The sequence below is a fragment of the Equus przewalskii genome, chromosome 21 (genome assembly GCF_037783145.1).
Source record: "Equus przewalskii isolate Varuska chromosome 21, EquPr2, whole genome shotgun sequence".
Classification (NCBI taxonomy): domain Eukaryota; kingdom Metazoa; phylum Chordata; class Mammalia; order Perissodactyla; family Equidae; genus Equus; species Equus przewalskii.
The window spans coordinates 26,400,799-26,420,551 of NC_091851.1; the positions used below are offsets into that span (position 1 = coordinate 26,400,799).

Here is a 19,753-nt window from a genome sequence, read left to right on the forward strand (position 1 = left end):
TGGAGCTTTTACTGACTTGAGAATGAAGGATGAAGTAATTAGTTTTGAGTTTTTTGAACAGGCATTGTGACATCTATAGAGATCTTGCTGCCTTTGGTTCTGATTCAGCCCTGGATTCTGTTTTCCATTTTAACCCTGACCAGGGACCTTGAACTCTCACTACCTTGTTTTTTTGTTTTCAGTTTAGGATTGTTCACTATTGTCCAATTTGATTGCTCAGTATTCATTCTACAAAATGTATCAATGCAGACTGTGTGCTAGGAAAACCGTATGAAATATTAAAGGTGAATGGGTGCTCCCTTTGGCAAAAGACCCTTTAACAGTGTGAGTGGCATTAGGTGGTATGGATGCTGCTTCCCTCAAGATGAAATAGCCTCCTTCTTCCAGTTTGTATACTGGGTGTGTTCCCTGGTGGTCCTGGGCTCTTAGATTCACTTTCAGGGACAGAGAAGGGTTATCATTAGTGCTCTGCTGTGCCTGCCAACACCTCCTAGGGTGGAAAAGTTGTGTGTCCAGCCCTTTTGTTTTGACTCTCAGTTTTTTGTTTTTTTTTTTGAGGAAGATTAGCCCTGAGTTAACATCTGCCACCAATCCTCTTCTTTTTGCTGAGGAAGCCTGGCCCTGAGCTCACATCCGTGCCCATCTTCCTCTATATGTGGGACGCCTGCCACAGCATGGCCTGACAAGTGACACCATGTCCGCACCCGGGATCCAAACCAGCGAACCTTGGGCCGCCAAAGCGGAACGTGCGCACTTAACTGCTGCGCCACTGGGCCGGCCCCTGACTCCCAGTTCTGAATAGCAGAAACATCTTCCTCCATCCCAGTAGCCATCTCTCCTTCCCATTCTTGTCACTTCTAGCCACTTTTATGAATTCTGGTACTGTGTGTCTAATGAAATTGGTAACAGGATCTTTTTTGTTTTTAACTGTTTTTTAGGAATTCCAGATAAATGAGCAAGTCCTTGCTTGCTGGTCTGATTGTCGTTTCTATCCAGCCAAAGTCACTGCTGTTAACAAGGATGGTAAGGCATTTGAGTTGTAATTGTTTTTACTCATGACTTAGGGGGTAGTTTGTAATATTAGAGTTTGATAATATATTTTCAGTATGTATTTATTGCCTAGGAATCCTCTCTTCAAGTTAATCACTATGTCAGGAGTTAGGAAGAAATTATAAATGATGAGAAAGCTAGGTTAAGAAGGGGCATTTGATTCTTTGCTTTCTAAATTTTAGTCATTGTTTTCTAAAACAGTCGTGGTTCTTCTCTCACTCTGCTGGGAAGTGTGCAGGTTCTTGCTGTGTAGGAGTTCTTAATATAATTGATGAAATAAGCCCTTAATATTCCTTTTACTTCCTTGTTAATATGTTAGAAATGAAGTGAACACTAACAAACATTTCTTTAAAATGTGCTGTATGGATGTAGAGTCATTGAGGGTGGTCTGTAATGTCAGAGTTGCTAGTTGCAATTGGGGCACTGGGATTTAGAGCGCTGAGTGGGATGCCTTTGCCAGAGTTTAGAAGATGTGAGGAGTCAGGACAGGAATGTGACCGAGAGAGGCTCATTTTGCTAGTACAAAGGCAAGAGGAAGGTTGTGAAGATAATATGTATGGTCAGCATTCTGATACTCAGAGAACAAACTCTGGTTCAAATGATACCTTTTTTTAGCATTTTCTACCAGGATGTTTGTGGTATGTTCATGGTCTCTGCAGTGAATGTTTAGGGCAATCAAACCTCTTGTACTACTGTTAGGGGTGATTATAAGGCCAGGTTGACTTTTCATTCAATGAAGTTATTCATGTATTTATTCACTGCTCTGCCAGATGCTGGACCTTGGGCTGACGAAGAAGTTTTGTCTGAAAATGATTTGAAATGCTGAGAAATGAACATACATTTGCATGTAGAACATACATTAGTGTCTCTATCGCTGCATTCACCCTGCCCCCATGCTGTCAGCTGTTGGACCAGTGTGAGTTAACACATGGAGGTTAATTCATGTACCAGATGCAGGTTATTCTTAAAGCACAGTTTTCTTGCCTCAGGCCTTGAGAACAAAGTTGTATCTTCTAAGTTGTCTAAGCGGTTACTGATCCTCCAGTTCATGGTTGGTTACGTCTTTTTGGATAGTTCCTTTTTTCCCTAAATTACTTTTATAAGCTTGTGTTCGAAATAAAATCCTGTTACTGCTTTTTATATGTATCACATTAACCTAATCACTTATTTTAAAGGAGAGCTTACATGTTATTAAACTGCCTCAAGTCCTTTTAGTAAAATACGTAGTTTACTTTTTCAGAGTCATATTTTCGAGATTAGTAATTTTTTCTGCTCTTACTGGATTTAAATCATATGATATGAAATACAGTGTTCTTCATGTACATAGACATGTTCCTGAAAGTCTGTTAGGTTGATTTGTGCTGATGAAATCATATTTTCCCCCTGAATAATACCCTTTGGAGGTGTGCTCTCTTGGGGAAATGGCTGCCCCTTAGATCAAATGACAGTTATGGGTAGTAATGTGGGTAACTGTAGATAAAGGAGGTAGCAGAGAGGAAATAACATTTCGCTTTTATTTCAGTGATGTCCCAAAGTCACATGGAGGACAGAAATGGGGCAGTGGGGATTGGATGAGAGGGTGGCAAAGGAGGAGAAGATTGAGGGAGAGCAGTTTGGGGAGCCCTGGGAGCTGTCTCCTAGAGGAGTGGGGGATATGTCTTGACAAAGGCAGTAAAGGCTTAGAAACCTACTGTGTTTGCATCTGATATCTGCAGAGCCCAGAGCTTCACATCATGGATTTAAAACAAACAAAGCATCCTCATGTAGTTGAAGGCAAAGTGAGGTAAGTGCTGAGATAGAGGCACCAGGAGGAGGTAGGGCAGGAGCAGAATGGTGCAGATAAATCATAAGGGGATGGAGGAGGCACCCTGTCTGCAGTTACTGGGTTTTTTGTGGGGGTGGGTCTGAAATCTTTTGAAATAATCATTTAAAGACTAAAAGTCATTGGCCACATTATTGGCCATAGTGAAGGTTTTTAAATGTCTCTTAAACTGGGCCAACCAGAGCTTTGCAAGTTGTTTCAAAAAACCTTTTCAGTTTATTTCCTCCATAAGCTAAAATTATAGGAGGGAAGAGTCTTGAGGTGATGGTTTTCCTAAAATGGTCTTTTACTGCCCAAGTGCGTTGGTTCTATAAGTTCCAAATTTTGTTCCATGAATTTTAGTTAGTTGAAGGACATTGAAAATGAGTGGAGATTTCTGCCAGAATGTGTTTTCCCCAGAGTTTTTGGGTCTGGAGTCCTGTACTATGCTGCTACCCATCTTGGTTCTTGAGACTAATTGGAAGGGGGAGGAGAGAAAAAGGACATGCGGGAGGGGAAATCCTGAAAGTTAGTGGAATGGCTGGGTAGTATTATTGCCACATCTTGGATTGTGAAGGAAAGCTAGCCTTTGTGGGAACTCAGATCTGTGCTGATTTTGAGATGAGATAATGACTCTTAGGTGCTGCCTTTGGGTTGGATTTTATCCATGGGAGCTGGTGAGCAGTTTCTAGTTCATCATGATTCATTCCAGTAATTGCACGATTGGGAGGGACGATGCTGGACTCTTTTCCCTGGTATTTTCTGCCCTGCCTCAGTTTCCTCTGTAGCAGGGGCCACCACAGCTTTATGGCGCTATGAGGAGAAGCTCTGCTGGCAAGGGGCCCCTTAATTTCCTGTAAAAGTCATTCTGTCTTGTTGGTGCTGCTAGAAGGAGGCCGTGGATATAGTGAAGTCACACCCTGTAAATTCATCTTTGGAAGGCTTGGTCTGATCTTCTCACTACTCTTAACCTCCCTGGTTTTCCTGCGGCTGAGCATTGACTGAACAGGCTGGTGGGTGGGGCCTCTAGCCAGAGTGGAAAGCAGTGGCTGTTGGCATTAGGAGTCTGGTATGATTGAATCTCAACTAAATAGCAACTTTAGAGTTTCTTAAGGGAGTTATTTAGTACTTGGAAACTGGAGAGGAAAATGCCATGTAATTTAGCCCTTTTCACCTGGAATGGTTCTTTAGCAATGGCAACGAAGTTTACGTTTAGTGTAAACTTATTTAGTGTGAAGGCAGACATACCTGGTAGCCTTGTTAGACGCTTGGTGTGTTTTGGAGTGAAAGATAGGATTCTGCTTCCAGGGAATCTTTGTTCAGAAGCCATCTCTGGTGAGTTGACCTTGGCTCTTTGCTGGGGTTGCTCGGCTCCCGTTTTCTACACCAGGGATAACAGAGCTACTTGTCTGTCAGGACTTTGTGCCCCCAGTTGTGGACCACTTTGCTCTTGCAAGGCATTCTCTCTGGGGGAAACTGAAAGTCGGTTTGCATTTACAACAAAATGAGGAATTGTTCCTTCCTGTTGATCTGTAGTTCTTTAAGTCGAGTGAGCAGGTGAACCAGGTCCCTGTTCCTTAAAATTATGCATACTCTGAGGTCACATGCTCCCTTTCCCCAGGTTCAGTCTCTTTGGCCCAGTGCCTGAAGTCTGCATTTATAACAGGAGATTCTATGGAAATGATCTTATTTCCAGAATCTCGGGTTGAAGCATTTACTATTTTTTGTTTTCTTCACACTGTAACTGATTCTACATTTGAAATGTGAGGATGTTGGGATTATGTGAACAGCTTTGCACAGAGCTAAAAGGAAGATTTAGGCCCACACATGGAGGTGCTAGCTTGGCTCTTATCTTCTCTGGAGGGGGAGGGGATGGTGCTTCCTTTTTAAATAAGTGACTTGGTGGATGATAATAATTAGAGCCACTTATCAATTCCTTGTTCTGTGACAGTCGCTTTGCTAGCAGTTTCCGTATTTTATCTTATTTAGTCTTTGCACAGACATAGAAAGGTTGTTTCTGTCAACCGAGCCTTATTTTACAGATGAGGAACTAAGGTCACAGGAAAAACTGCTTGAGGTTACAGAGCACATACATAACTAGTAGAGCTGAGATCTGAAGGGAAGTCTTTGGGGTTCCAAAGTTACTGAACTGCAGTTCCCACAGTTCCAGGCTGCCTCTCTGGAGCAGGGTTTTCCTAAAACGGCAGGAGTTGTCATTTAGGGCCATGGGTTTACTGGGTGATTGTGTGCTTATGTGTGTATGTGTATGCATGCCTGATATGATGGTAGGGTGAGTGTAGATGGCCTGTACTTTCTGGAGCCTGGTGGTGTCTTGAGAGCCCTGATTGGGAGACAGGTTCTGGTCCTATTCCCTACTCAGTGATTATAGGCAATTCACTGCCTTTGTTCTGGACTAATTTGAGCAGTTAGAAATCAGGAAAGAAATTGGAATAGATGAGCATTTTTTGAAATTGTTGGCTGCAGAACCTAAGCCCATTATGTAAAATTGCTGAGAGGAAAAAGACTTAGGGGGAAGGGAAGGTATGCCTGCAGACATGTGCATATCCCTCTGTGCAGCCCCTGAGGCACATTTGTGGAAACCTGAGGACTTTTAAACCATGTTTGAAAACTTTGAGTCTCCTATCCATGGCATTCTGGAGTTCTCTGACTCCTGGAGAATGAGTGGGATAGAGAAAGGGCGCTGGAGTCACATTTATGGTCGATTTCAAGAGCAGCAGGAGTCTGTCCTCTGCAGAGTCACCTGTGTATCCCTGTTTCTTTGGTCCTAGAGAAGAGGAGCTTGCTGGGCAACTCCAGTCTTGTTCCTACATCCCTTCTGCCATTACTGACTGCTGTAAGGTCGTCTGATATGCTGAGTTCTTAACCCCTAGAGGGGCGAGGCCAGGAAGCTTGTTTCACCTGGCACTGTAAGGACAGGGACTTCTTACAGGAGCCTGAGGTAGGTGGCCTTTGTGTCAAAGATGCACTTATTTGAATTCTGTCATTTACATGTTATTTGTGGCCATGGGAGAGCTCTATTTTCAGTCACCCATGAGAGGATTTCATGGGAAGACATTCTTTTAGTTATACGTGAAAGCATTAAAGTAGATTTGGGGCTTCTCTCCAGAAGTGGGTCTAGGCCACTGTTATCCATGGGATGTGTTGTTTTGTTCCCTCTGATTTATTGAAGCCCAAGTTAGGCTGTGTGCATGATCAAGGGAGAAAGTTTCAAGATGATCCTTTGTAGTCCTTTGGAAGCAAAAAGGGTCAGGGCTGGGATATTGCTATCTAAGGACAGTGGTCCCTCAGCAACTTTGGCCATAGGTTGGGTCATTTTAGAGTGGCCAGGGGTGCTCTGGGTCTGTCTTTTGGACTTTAGGCTGAGGGACTTGAGGTATAGGCAGTGTGGGGTGGTGGGAGAAGAATTGGTCAGAGGTCAACAGACAGCCTTGGGTTCTAATCCTAGCTCTGTTTTAGACTTACCATGGAACTCGGGCATAACCCTTCATCTAAGGCCTCCTTTTTGAGCCTGCCGTCAGGAGTAAGCTTTAAAATTGACCTCAAATAGCTGAAAATGTTGGACTATTGGGTAGCATTAGTCAATGTTGTCCGTCTAGATGTTCGAAATGTGTGTAAAAATGGATAGTTTTCGTTGTGATGTAACTGATGCTGAACTTTCTTTGTTGATAAAATAGTTGAAAGTATAGCTTGGATGGCTTGTTGGCTCACTTAATATTTAAGATTTCATGAGAATTGGGTTCTTAAAGCCTCCATCTCCTACTCCCATCCTCAGGCTGGCCAGAACTGCACCATAGTTGCTTGAAAAGGGTCTGTTAAGAGTTCCGTAGCATTGCTTATCATTGATCCCTTGCTTGCCAGCACCCTCACAGGAGAGACAGAAAGACAGGAACCCAGATCTTTGTTTTAACTACTCATCAGTCATTGCTGAGCTGCCTTAAGTAGAATCCTTTATCATGACCTGTCATCTAATTGCTTGTTTTAACCAACCAGTCAGTATAACTATATATCCTGCCTTGTTTGCTAGCCACTTTCTTTGTGTATTGGTGACACTTGTGACAGATAGTCACTTTTATTTTGTAATTACCAGGAGTAAAGATCAGTGGGTAATTACTAATTGTCTACAGTGGTGGTTCTTAGACTCTAGTGTTCACTACAGTCACCTGAAAGACTTGTTAAAACACACAGAAGTGTTTTGTTTGTTTGTTTTGCTGAGGAAGATTTGCCCTGAGCTAACATCTGTGCCAATCTTCCTCTATTTTGTATGTGGGTCGCCACCACAGCATGGCTGCCAATGAGTTGTGTAGGTCCACCCCTGGGCACTGAACCCAGGCCGCCAAAGTGTAATACACCGAACTTAACCACTAGGCCATGGTTTGGCCCCAAACACAGAGAGTTTTTGATTCAGTAAATCGGGGGTGGGGCTCACAACTTGCATTTCTAGCAAGTTCCCAGGAATTACTGATACTGCTGATCTAGGGACCACATTTTGAGAAGCACTGGTCTAGGTTGAGCCAAGTGCTGTGTGAGAGAGAAACTCTGGCCTTGGAAAGCCTGCCTTCCATTTGGGATCTGCCTTCTATGTGAAGTAGACCAAAGTGTGGGGCTCTGCAGGCCAGGTGCCAACTGAGTCTTTGAGAAGGTCAGAGCAAGGAGAAATCTCCCGCAGGTAGGAAGTCAGGAAGCTTTTACAGAACTATTGTGGTCATTTGAGCTGGGTGCTTAAGAATCAATGAGTGGCACATTTCAGGCAGGAAAACACTTTGATAAAGATGTGGAGGTGGGAATATCGCAAGGCAGTTTCAGTGGGTGGCAAGTGGCTAATCATTTTGAATTGGTGGATATTGTATGCTGGTAATAAGAAATGAAGTTTGGAAGATAATTGGGCTCAGATTGCATTGGATTTTGAACACTAGAGAGGGAGGCTTTCAGTAGAGGTAGCTAGCCATTGACAGGATCCTACTTAGGACTGGAGGAGAGGTGGGGAGGCGGTGGAGAGATGAATGTATAAGAAGGAGGTAACCAGCTAGAAAGTCTTAACTTTCTTATTGCATTCTTCTGTTCCCAGCCCTTGGGATATTTTTTTTCTTTTCATGGTGGGTGGGAAATCAGTCCTGGAAACTGACCATGTTTACCAACGGTAAACCCATTACATGATTATCTGTGATTCTTTTTTTTTAATCCCTGGGACAAAAAAAGGGGACGTGGGTGGGTTCTAAGATGCCAAAGTTTGAAAGTATTGATTTGGGTGCAACTAATGAGAACTTTTGTAGTTGGATGCTTTATTTGGGAAGATAGATTATTTGGATTTCCAGCTTCAGTTTTTTAGCAGAGAGGGATTTTTGTTGGACATTTTTTTCTGATGGAATAAAACTGACAATGTAGCAGGCACATTTAGTGTTTTGGCCAAGTGTCTATTTTTAAATATTGTAATGTGAAGGTATAGATTTTGAGATTAATGTGACCTCTAAAAAAAATGATACCTTTTACAGACAGTCATGTTTCTTCCCAAATTAAAAGATATTACTACCCGTAACTAAGCCCAGAAAATAAAGCTTAAATGATGAAAATTAATAATTCACCAAGAAATAAATGTCTACATTTTCCTCACATTCTTAATCGTTTTACTATTCTTTGTTCTTGATCTAAATTCAGTGCAAGTTTTTTTATTTTAATGAAGGATCATAAAAATGAGTTATTTTTTGATGGATTTTGATTTATATAGATAAAAAGATTTGTATAGATAAAAAGAAAGGCAAGCATACTACTGTCTTGGATATAAGTTAGACTGAATGTGATTCTTAAGTAATTTTTTAATTCCCGTAAGTTTATTATTGTGATTGGAACTCCCTTGTGTTTATACTTTGAAAAGTTTTCTTGCTTTCATGAAAACTGTAAGTTAAAATCATGATATCTTCTTGAATTTTAGGTACTTACACTGTGAAATTTTATGATGGAGTAATTCAGACTGTCAAACATATTCATGTCAAAGCTTTTTCCAAAGATCAGGTGAGAAATGTGGTTTTGTGCTTTATGGTATGAATAATGCTAACATTGTAGTTTTGTTTCTCGAATAAAGACATTACATTTGTTTATGATGGCAAAGTCTTTATTTCCTCCGTCTGACATGATTTCACCAGAAAGCAGTATACAAGTTTTCAGGAATTGTGAATATTTGTCTCTCTCTGCCATTTCCTTTTAACACAGATTCTTCTTTTCAAAAGCACCAAATGCTTGGATACTATTACCTATTAACTGTTTTCCTCATCTTTTATCAAAAGTGTCAGGTTATTCTTTTTTCTCTCTCCCTGTGCCCCGCCCCAGAGCTGTTACCCATCACAAGGAACTTGCTGAAATGCTTGAGGAGATCTAGAGGATGTTTTCTTTTCATCAAACTTTGTGCTTCAGGTCAGGATCCTGACTTGATGGTTACAGAGCTACATTTTGGTGTGGATAGGCCAATCACTTGCACTAGATGTGCTTCGGTTGAAAATTTTGTTTCCTTTTGTCCCAGTCACCGTGCATGTGTTTGCCTGAGCACAGGACCTGAGTTTTGATACTAGAAATACGGTGCCCACGGATAGGATCATCTAGAGGTGTTGCCTACTTTCTTTGTGATTTTTTTCCCCCTTTGGTGTTTTTCATGTTTATGTCTTAATCAAATAGTTGAGAGGAAAGAGAGATCAAAATTTGGATATTGATTTTTTAAAAAAAATTCTAATTGTTACTAATTTTTGCTCACCTCTTTGGGTGATTGTTGATGTGATAGTATTGGTGACACTGGAACCTGTTATTTCCTTTATGATGATCAAATGCTTCCACTTATCACAGATTTTGGTAAATTCTTCTCTACATACATTTAGCAATTTCAAAGGATTATGGCATATGATATCTCTAAAGGTAGCCTCAAGAACATTTTTGTCTTTTGCTGGTTTTCCTCTTCAGAAAATTGACAAAATTACAAAGATTTAGCCCTGAAGATGTTTTCCTTTGATTGTTTACCCCTCCAGCATCTAAGGAGCTGCACAGTACTCTCAAACATTATTTTTGCCTTAAATTTGGCAATTTTTTTGTGAGTTTATGGAATGAGTTAATACAGATAGAGGACCATATTAAGAACTTTTCCAGAACTGTCAGATTGTATCCAAAACCTCCCCAAATGGATGTCTGGGGCTGCAGATAACGAACCTTCAACTGTTTACTCTGCTGTGCTCAGTAATTGGATCGATAGCACTCCTGGTGCTTTGGCTTGGAGATGGGCACCTTACCCGGTGTGGATTTGTGGGTGACTCAGTTCTCACTTCCCAGCTGCCTCTGAGTGTCTTGCCTCATCTCGGACCTGCAGGTGGTCAAGCACGGGCCCATGGCTCCTGTTTGCTTGTCTTTCTTTTCCAAGAGGGTACAGTGATTTTTGGATAAATGACTTCTCAGCTCCCTTCAACCCTAATAGTCTAGGATTCTGTAATAGCCACTTACAAAGCAAAACTTCTTAGAAAAATATGTCACACAATTGTTAAAGCATTTTTCATATAGAATAGATTGAGTTTTTCTGTAGGACCACACTGCCCTAAATATTTTGATAATCTATATTTTAGGAGCATTTATCTTTTTTTGAAGTTAAACAATACATATTTGCTGCAGAAAATTTGGAAAGTACAGAAAAGCACAAAGAAAGTAAAAACTATATAATTCTGTCATCTAAATACAATTGCTCGTAACATTTTGATGTATATCCTTTTGTGTTTTTTGTTAAGTATTTATGAATATATATTTCTTTTCAAAATTGGAGTCCTGTAGTGTATTACTATTCTATAACTTGCTCCTTTCTTTTAACAAAATGACATTTTCCTAAGTTCCTAATACTGTGTGAGAATATGGCTTTTAATGGCTATATAGTATTCTGTAATGTAGATGCAACCCTACTTTGTGTAACCAATTCCCTCATGACCATTTAAGGATATTTGTAAATCTGAGCGCACAAGACTTATTTTTCTCTTAGCAGATCTCATTTCTAGGAATTTGTTCTAATTCAAAAGCATAAACTTTTAAGTCTTTTGACCCAAATTGCCAACACACTTCTTTCCCCGCTTTACCCCTAGATGGTTGCAGTTTATATTGCTGCCAGCAGTTACTGAGGAGTGCTTTTTCTCAAACCTGGCTACTTTCAGAAAATTTTTGGGACTTGAAAAAATATTTCTTTCTAGGCTCTAACTACATGGATTCTCCTTATTTATTATTTTCCCCTATGGGACAAATTAAACTTGCACTCAGTGAGTATTTATGCACTCCTTTCTGCTTCTGGCAAAGATGTATACGCTTGGTGTGCGCTAGGTGCTGGGGATCCCATATGAACGTGATATGATGGTCTCTGCTCTTCTCTTGAGATCTTAGAAGAGAGATACATACACAAATAAACTTAGCTGTAAACTCCAGAACTTTCAGAGCTGGCTTTATTATGTGATGGTCATACTAGGACATGAGATTTTTAGGATGAGTTTTAAAGAAAGTAATTTAGAAGGAAAGTAACCAAGAAGCAGTACTTCCTCCTAATGGACAAAAACTCAGTAGCTAGTAACAAAGTAGTTGGCTTGTTGGACTGAGCACAGCCTGTACCCAGCAGAGGAAGCAGAGACCTTGTTTCTGGGTTGGAAAATTTTTACAGCTTTCCTCTTCAGCTTCCAGTTAGCAGTTTGGATTCTTCTCTACACAGGGCATCATCATCTACTGGCAAACTGAGGCAGGCCCCTGAAAGCCCTGGCTCAGTGTAGTCATGCTTGGGATGAGAAGGACAGGGTATGAATTGTATTTTCTTAGAACACCTCTATCAGCAAGATTGCTTTCCAGAAGAAGTCCCTGGATCTCATGTGTGTGTGTCGCTTTAGTTATTTTCTAGTGACTTAATAATCATAAAGGAGATAGCTTTGTCTCAGAAGGAATTGACCATGACCATTGTTTTCTTTAAACTTTGGATTGGTTCTCAAAGCCTTGGAGTATGGTGGGTGTTTTCAGTGGTGCTTTCCATTAAGTGACCTGGCATATGTCCTCTTTTAATTTCTTTGTTTGTTTTCATAAGTTTGCAGAAAAAACCATTTGACTTTATATTTGCAAGTAATCACAAAGTCTGTTTCATCACTATTTTGCTCATTTTAGAATATTGTGGGTAATGCTAGGCCTAAAGAGACAGATCACAAAAGTCTTTCATCATCTCCTGATAAACGAGAGAAGTTTAAAGAGCAGAGAAAAGCCACGGTCAACGTGAAGAAAGACAAAGAGGACAAAACCTTAAAGACAGAAAAGCGACCCAAGCAGTCTGATAAAGAAGGAAAATTAATCTCTTCTGAAAAGGGGAAGGTGTCAGAGAAAAGCCTTCCCAAGAACGAGAAGGAAGATAAGGAGAACATTTCAGAAAATGACAGAGAGTACTCTGGAGATGCTCAAGTGGATAAGAAACCTGAAAATGACATTGTGAAGAGTCCACAGGAAAACTTGAGGGAGCCAAAAAGAAAACGAGGCAGACCCCCTTCCATAGCTCCTACTGGTGAGTTTCCCAAGTGGGCTCTGCAATGGGCAGTGCCAGAGTGTTCTTCTGTGGCCCTTTGTGGTTCTTTGTAACTCCTGTACTTTAATCTTTTGTTTTTGTGACTGACTTTGAGTCGTCCTGTGATCTGAAAACAAGTCCTGTCTGTGGAGCTGAAGTTTAAGGGAGGCCCGTATCCAGATGAACACAAGTTGGGAAACGTGTCTCTGACTGAGCTTCTGGGGTGTCAGATAACTGTCCACTGGATACTTCAGCTTATATGATAAAACCTAAGAAGCTAAGGCCTTTTGCTTGTGCCTATTCAAATGATCTCAGTTTAAGTAAGCTTAATAGAACCTGGGATCAGGAAATACAGTTTTCATGAGAGACATGAAAGAGGAAAGGAGGAGAAGTAAATAGTTGTGGGCGTCTGGAGGAGGTGGGACCAAAGAACACTGGGCTTAGAAAGGCATGGGTGCATTTTGAAATTGAGCTCTCTGGAGAGTGATTATTGATTGGAAATTTTCACAGTCTAAATAAAAAGCTGAGTTGGCTAATTGGGAAGAGTCAAGGTTAGAGGGTACAGATTTAGGGAAGAATACACAATTATTAAAAAAAGCTGAAATTTGGAATTCTAGAATAACCAAGAATGAAACAAACCCTTAGTTTCTTCCTAAGCCAAACATTCCTTCTCTAGATTAATTTAGTGGCATGAAGAGCCCCCAGGATTTCTAGGCTGACCGCTGCCCACGATTATCTGGCAGTGTTCTTCAGATGTTCTTGCTTCTGTATTCTCCATGTGACTATTGAAAAATTGTGAGTCCCCTACCACATTTCAAAGTGATATCAATTTTTTCTCACAAATTTAAATAGCTGCAAAAGATATATTTAAAATATAAAATATGGCATAAAATATATTTTCATCAAAACTGTGGAACTACAATGTTAGCTCATTCTTTGTTCTCTTATGGTGTAGAAATGCAAAGCCAGGCCTCTCTATCAGTCCGGACAGCTACATCAGACTTAATTTCTGTGGGAAAAAAATCTAATTTACTGCAAATAAATTATTAGTACCCTTTGCCAGTAGACAGACTTTTCACATCTGAGTTCTAATTTTAAGATAGGAAATTAGACAACAGGTGATTTCTTCCCAGATGAAGTAAGGCACCTCCCCCTTTAGTGATTATAACTAGGTTTCACCCTCAAGAGCGGAGCTGCTGGAATTGTCCCAGGCCTAAACAGGGCCTAGACCTGTGCTGTCCAATATGGTAGCTGCAGCCACGTTTGGCAGTTGAACACTTGAAATGTGGCTAGTCTGAATTGAGATGTACTGTAAGTGTAAGATACATACTGGATTTCAAATACTCAGTACAAAAAAACTGAGAATGTAAAATATTAATAATTTTTGTATTGATTACATGTTGAAATGATGTTTTTGGATGTATTGAGTTAAATATATTCTTAAAACTAATTTCACTTTTTTTAAAACCTATTAATGTGATGACCAAAAAATATAGAATTACATATGTGACTTGCATTCGTGGTTCTCATTATGTTTCTATTGGACAGCACTGGCCTAAATTGGGTAGCTTTTTCAACAGGGTTCTGGGAGAGAATTAAGCCCTAATGCCCATGGCATCCATGATCTGTAATGAGGTGACTTCTCTTCTGTGCATTGAGAATGGTACTAGTTATAAACCACCCTTGGGAGAATTGAGAAAATAACAACAGTGTTCTCTCTTCAAATGAGGAACCCCAGTTGAGAAAGTCTGGAGGTTTTAAACCCCTGGGCAGTGTACTGTGTTAAAATGTAGGATGATCGAGAAGCAGGCCTTTTTATGTAAGTGGGAGAAGGGCTCTTATGCAAGGAGAGGTGGAAAATGTGAACTGGCAGACATCTGATGTGTCGTCATCTCGGTTTAGAAAAGAGTCTATGTGGGAATTGAGTGTTCTGAAACAGATTCCCCTTTAGCTATTCATGCTTTGGCTCATACCTCTGGGAAGTGTGTGCTGGGGTAGTGGCTCACCAGTTTGTAGACTGCTCCCCTGAAGCTGCATACCTTCACCTGGATGAGAAAGGGCATTCAGCTTATTGCTTTTATTTTGTAAGTGTAGGATTTCATACCAGATAGGATCAATTTAATAGAGAAATGGTGTTTTCCAAGTTTACTGTTAACACTTGCCTGAGGCATTCTTCTCCAGTCAGAATCCCTGCAGCAGGATCTGGGAGTTCGAATTGTTGCAGTCTTCCTAGATGATTCTTTCTGTAAGAAGAGTTTGGGAAATACTGAAGTTCTGTATAGTCAGCCTCCATTCGTATGTGGTCTCAACAGTGAAGACGGCTTGCCAATATTACGTATATTTGAGATCCCCTTTAAAAAGTGTTTGGAATAAGTTCATTGACTTACGGGAGCCTTGAGCTCTCTAGATTGTACAGACTTGATTGGAACAGGATCTGAGCTGTTAGGGAGGGTTGTTTGTATTTGTGTTTAATTTGAAATGTGTGTGATCTCCAAGTTCCCACCACTTGGAACAAAATAGTATTGGCGCGTTGGGAAGATTGAACACAGGAAGAGCCAAGGAGTTCAGCACTCTCATTACATTTGCCTCCTCAGAGCTCACCCCATCTCTTGTTTGGCCATTTGACATGGCGGATGTGAAACTGCTGGTCTTAGATGAGTCTTCTCTCTTTTCCTTCTTGTTTCCCTCCCATTTCTTTCCTTCCTCCCTCCTCCACTCCGCTTTCCCCTTTTCTCTCTCTCCCTTCAGCCTTCATCAGACTCCTTAGCCCTATCTTCCCCTCAAGCTTCCCAATTTCTTTTCTTTGATTTTTTTCTGCCTGCCTTTTGGATTCTCATTCCTGATTGGGGGAAAACTTCTTAAGTGTTAGGTTTAAAAATAAAGTGTGAGTACTATCCAAGGGTGTAGCACCTGCACTGCTGAATTATGTTAGAGCTGGATTTGCTAATGATCAGCAGCCTTGCTTGGAACACTGACTATCAAATAGCCTAGTCTCCTGAGGTTCTTCTGGAATTGTTTTTAAGAGGTTATAAATGTTGATATTCTTTTTGGTCCCTCAGAGCTAGGACTGGTGCCAAGCTAACTAATTTAGCAAGTAGAGATTGAAAATAATCAAGTCATAGTCCCAGGGTACACATTTTAGGAATTAGCCAGCATGGTGGATTTCCTGAGTGTTGGCTAAGCCAAGTTTTGAAACGAAGATTTGATGGTGATAAAAATGACATTTCTGTTGCTCTTTTACCTTCATGTTTTATTTTAAAAAACTTTTTAAATTAAAAAATTTTTTATTTTTATTTTTTTGACGAAGATTAGCCCTCAGCTAACATCTACCACCAATCCTCCTGTTTGCTGAGGAAAACTGGCCCTGAGCTAACATCCATAGCCATCTTCCTCTACTTTATATGTGGGATGCCTGCCACAGCATGGCTTGATGAGCATTGGGTAGGTTGGCACCTGGGATCTGAACCAGCAAACCCTGGGCCACTGAAGCGGAACGTGCGAACTTAACCGCTCTGCCACGGGGCCGGCCCTGCCCCCACCTTCGTGTTTTAAAGAAGTCATATTGGGGTATAGTTTTTTAAAGAGAGAGTTTCAGGAGAGAAGTATATGACCAAAGCTGGGTCATAGGAGAGACCAAAAGGAGAGATTCAGGAGGTCAGTCTGCAAGGTGTCAGCATCTCCCATAAGGAAGTAGTTTCTCACCCATTTCAGTTTTTTTTTCTTTTAGCTTAAGTAAGAATGCCCTTTGAGGGTCTCTTCATCATGCAAGGGTGTGTGTGTGTGTATGTATGTGTTTTATTTATATATAATAATGAGAACTGGACTAAGAAATTACATACTCCTTTTTTTGTGTGTCTGATTTTATATATGTTGTAGCTGTGGATTCAAATTCTCAAACTTTGCAACCAATAACATTGGAATTGAGAAGACGGAAAATATCAAAAGGAAGTGAAGTCCCATTAAAACGTCCTCGGCTTGACAAAAATTCATGTGAGTCTCCAGTTTGTGTATGTGCGGCTAGAACTTGACGTCGCTTGGGTTAGCCTCCGCTATTACTGTGTTATCCCCTATTCTTTAGGCTCTAATGCTTGTCCTTGATCACAGGAGCTAATATGAGTGAGATGTAGTTGGATCAGAAGGAGTTTTGCTAGAAGAAAAACAAATCCCAAAGCACAAATGTTATTAATGTTAGGTTCAGTGGTATCATCTCCATACCCATAAACTACATTTGATTTGAATTCCACTGGAAATAAAATGGCTTAGGAAGGGATAGATTTCATATGCTGAATGAAACTTTAAAAATATTATTTATTGATTTAAAAAAAATGCCCTGGTGGCTCCAAAAAGGATTTATAATGGCCCTAAGGCTCTGTAAACCTTATTGACTTTGGAAGTTAGTACACAGACTTTTATGTTGGAAAGCCCCAGAAGAGAACTTAGTTGTCAAGATCAGGACATGACCTTGGAGCATATTTTGCAGACCATGAATCCTTAAATAAGGAAAATTCTATCCTGGCAGAGAGACTGTGCCTTTACTTAAAACTGTAAACTAGGAAGGGATATTTCCTTTTATTACTGGTTTCATATTCCAGAAGTCTTTGTGTAAAGCCCTTATAGAGGCAACTGGTCCAGAAATCTAGAATAGCAGAGTTGTTTCTTCTGGTCTCTTGACTATAACTCTCTTAATGGTTTATAGCCCAGGAAAAGTCAAAAAACTACTCAGAAAATACTGACAAAGACTTATCAAGGAGACGGTCCTCCAGGCTGTCCACTAATGGGACCCATGAGATCCTAGATCCTGATTTGGTTGGATCAGATTTGGTTGATACGGTTAATACTGATCCTTTGCAAAACACATCATCCAGTACCAAGGAATCCGAAGAAGGTGAGTCAGTCTCTTTTGAAATTGTCTTGCCAACCTGATGCCTGTCTAGTGAGAACTAATCTAAATCATAGTGTACTGCCTTCCCACAAGTTTTACATGGTCTTGAAATCAAGTTATTGAATGGGCTGCAGTGTTTCTTATGTTATTCTTCACTGATGATTCAATAGACAGACTTTCTATTTGCATTTGTGATTGGTTTTGCTAATATCCATCTGAATGTTGGGTTGGAGGTACAGTGCTTGAAGATCCCTGTCCCCCCTGTCTTTATGGTGCCATTTCACTCCAGTGCTTCTGCCTTTTTGTTAACACTACCAGCAAATCCTCCCTTCACTTTAGCTTCTTATTAGCTTCTTTCTTTGATATGCTCACAGCCCTGGCTGTGTGTGCTGGAACCTGTGAATGTATTCTTGTATGTTGTGAGATGAATGACTTCCTCTAAAAAGTCCCTGGCTTTCTTAGTCTGTTGTGGGGCTTTGGTTCTCAGATTATATACATGTATATGTTCTCCAATCTTTCTTTTTTTCTTCTAGGTCAGTTGAAATCTCCTTTGGAAGCTGGCCAGGTCTCCTCTGCACTAACTTGCCATTCCATTGGGGATGGATTGGGGGCTGCAGGCTTGGAGTTGAACTGCAAGTCAATGGGAGAAAACACTATGAAAACGGAACCGGCTTCTCCCCTGGCTGAGTTACAAGAGATTTCTTCTGTGGCAGGTTCATATTTAGAGTTAACATAATCCTCTTCTAATATATACTTCTGCTTCTGCTTTGATGATAAACTAAAAAAATGGTTTTCTACTGTGTTTTTTTACCTTTTATTAATAATATTCTGTATCATTTTAATGCTGTACCCTTTTCGTTTCTGATATTGCTAATTTATGTTCCCTCTCTTTTTTTGATTAGTGTGACTAGGGATTTATCAATTTTGTTGATAGTTTCAAAGAATCAACCTTTTACTTTAATATTCTCTATTTGTCTTTTTAAAATGTCATTGATTTCTGTTTTTTTTTTTGATTGAGTTAATGATAGGTTACAATCTTGTGAAATTTCAGTTGTACATTAATGTTTGTCATTCGTGTTGTAGGTGCACCACTTCACCCTTTGTGCCCACCCCCACCCCACCCTGCCTTTCCCCTGGTAGCCACTAATCTGTTCTCTTTGTTCACATTTTTAAATTCCACATATGAGTGGAGTCATACACAGATTATCCTTCTCTAACTGGCTTCTTTCACTTAACATAATTCCCTCAAGTTCCATCCATGTTATTGCACATGGAATGCTTTTGTTCTGTTTTACAGCTGAGTAGTATTCCATTGTATATATAAACCACATCATCTTTATCCATTCATCTGTTGATGGGCACTTAGGTTGCTTCCATGTCTTGGCTATTGTAAATAATGCTGCAGTGAACATTGGGGTGCATAGGACTTGTGGAATTGCTGACTTCAAGCTCTTTGGATAGATACCCAGTAGTGGAATAGCTGGGTCGTATGGTAGTTCTATTTTTAATTTTTTGAGGAATCTCCATACTGTTTTCCATAGTGGCTGCACCAGTTTGCATTCCCACCAGCAGTGTATGAGGGTTCCTTTTTCTCCACAACCTCTCCAACATTTGTTACTATTAGTTTTAGATATTTTTGTCATTCTAATGGGTATAAGGTGATATCTTAGTGTAGTTTTGATTTGCATTTCCCTGATGATCAGCGATGATGAACATCTTTTCTTGTGCCTATTGGCCATCTGTATATCTTCTTTGGAGAAATGTCTATTCATGTCTCCAGCCCATCTTTGGATTGGGTTGTTTGATTTTTTGTTGTTGAGTTGTGAGAGTTCTTTATATATTTTGGATATTAAGCCTTTGTCAGATATATAACTTGCAAGTATTTTTTCCCAGTTAGTGGGTTGTTTTTTTGTTTCAATCCTGTTTTCATTTGTTTTGAAGAAGCTTTTTAGTCCCATTTGTTTATTCTTTCTGTTGTTTCCCTTCTCTGAGAAGACATGGTGTCCAAAAAGATCCTTTTAATACTGATGTCAAAGAGTGTACTGCCTACGTTTTCTTCTAGAAGCCTTATGGTTTCAGGTCTCAGCTTTAGGTCTTTGATCCATTTTGAGTTTATTTTGGTGAATGGTGAAAAAGAATGGTCAATTTTCATTCTTTTCCATGTGGCTTTCCAGTTTTCCCAGCACCATTTGTTGAAAAGACTTTCTTTTCTCCATTGTATGCCCTCAGCTCCTTTGTCGAAGATTAGCTATCCATAGATGTGTGGTTTTATCTCTGGGCTTTCAATTCTGTTCCATTGATCTGTGCACCTGTTTTTGTACCAGTACCATGCTGTTTTGATTACTGTAGCTTTGTAGTATGTTTTAAAGTCAGGGATAGTGATGCCTCCAGCTTTGTTCTTTTTTCTCAGGATTGCTTTAGCAATTTGGGGTCTTGTGTTGCCCCATATGAATTTTAGGATTCT

The 19,753-nt window shown here is 40.2% G+C and overlaps 1 protein-coding gene across 3 annotated transcripts in view; it reads left to right on the plus strand.

Moving 5' to 3' along the window:
* Positions 1-19,753, plus strand: part of PHF20 (PHD finger protein 20) — a 143,736-nt gene that overhangs the window by 55,515 nt on the left and 68,468 nt on the right. For all 3 annotated transcript variants that reach the window (XM_070588207.1, XM_070588210.1, XM_070588208.1), the window contains 6 exons: positions 939-1,023; positions 8,799-8,878; positions 12,020-12,407; positions 16,284-16,397; positions 17,104-17,292; positions 17,823-18,002. In XM_070588207.1, the coding sequence (XP_070444308.1) occupies positions 939-1,023; positions 8,799-8,878; positions 12,020-12,407; positions 16,284-16,397; positions 17,104-17,292; positions 17,823-18,002 (1,036 nt within the window). The remainder of the gene's footprint in view (positions 1-938; positions 1,024-8,798; positions 8,879-12,019; positions 12,408-16,283; positions 16,398-17,103; positions 17,293-17,822; positions 18,003-19,753) is intronic.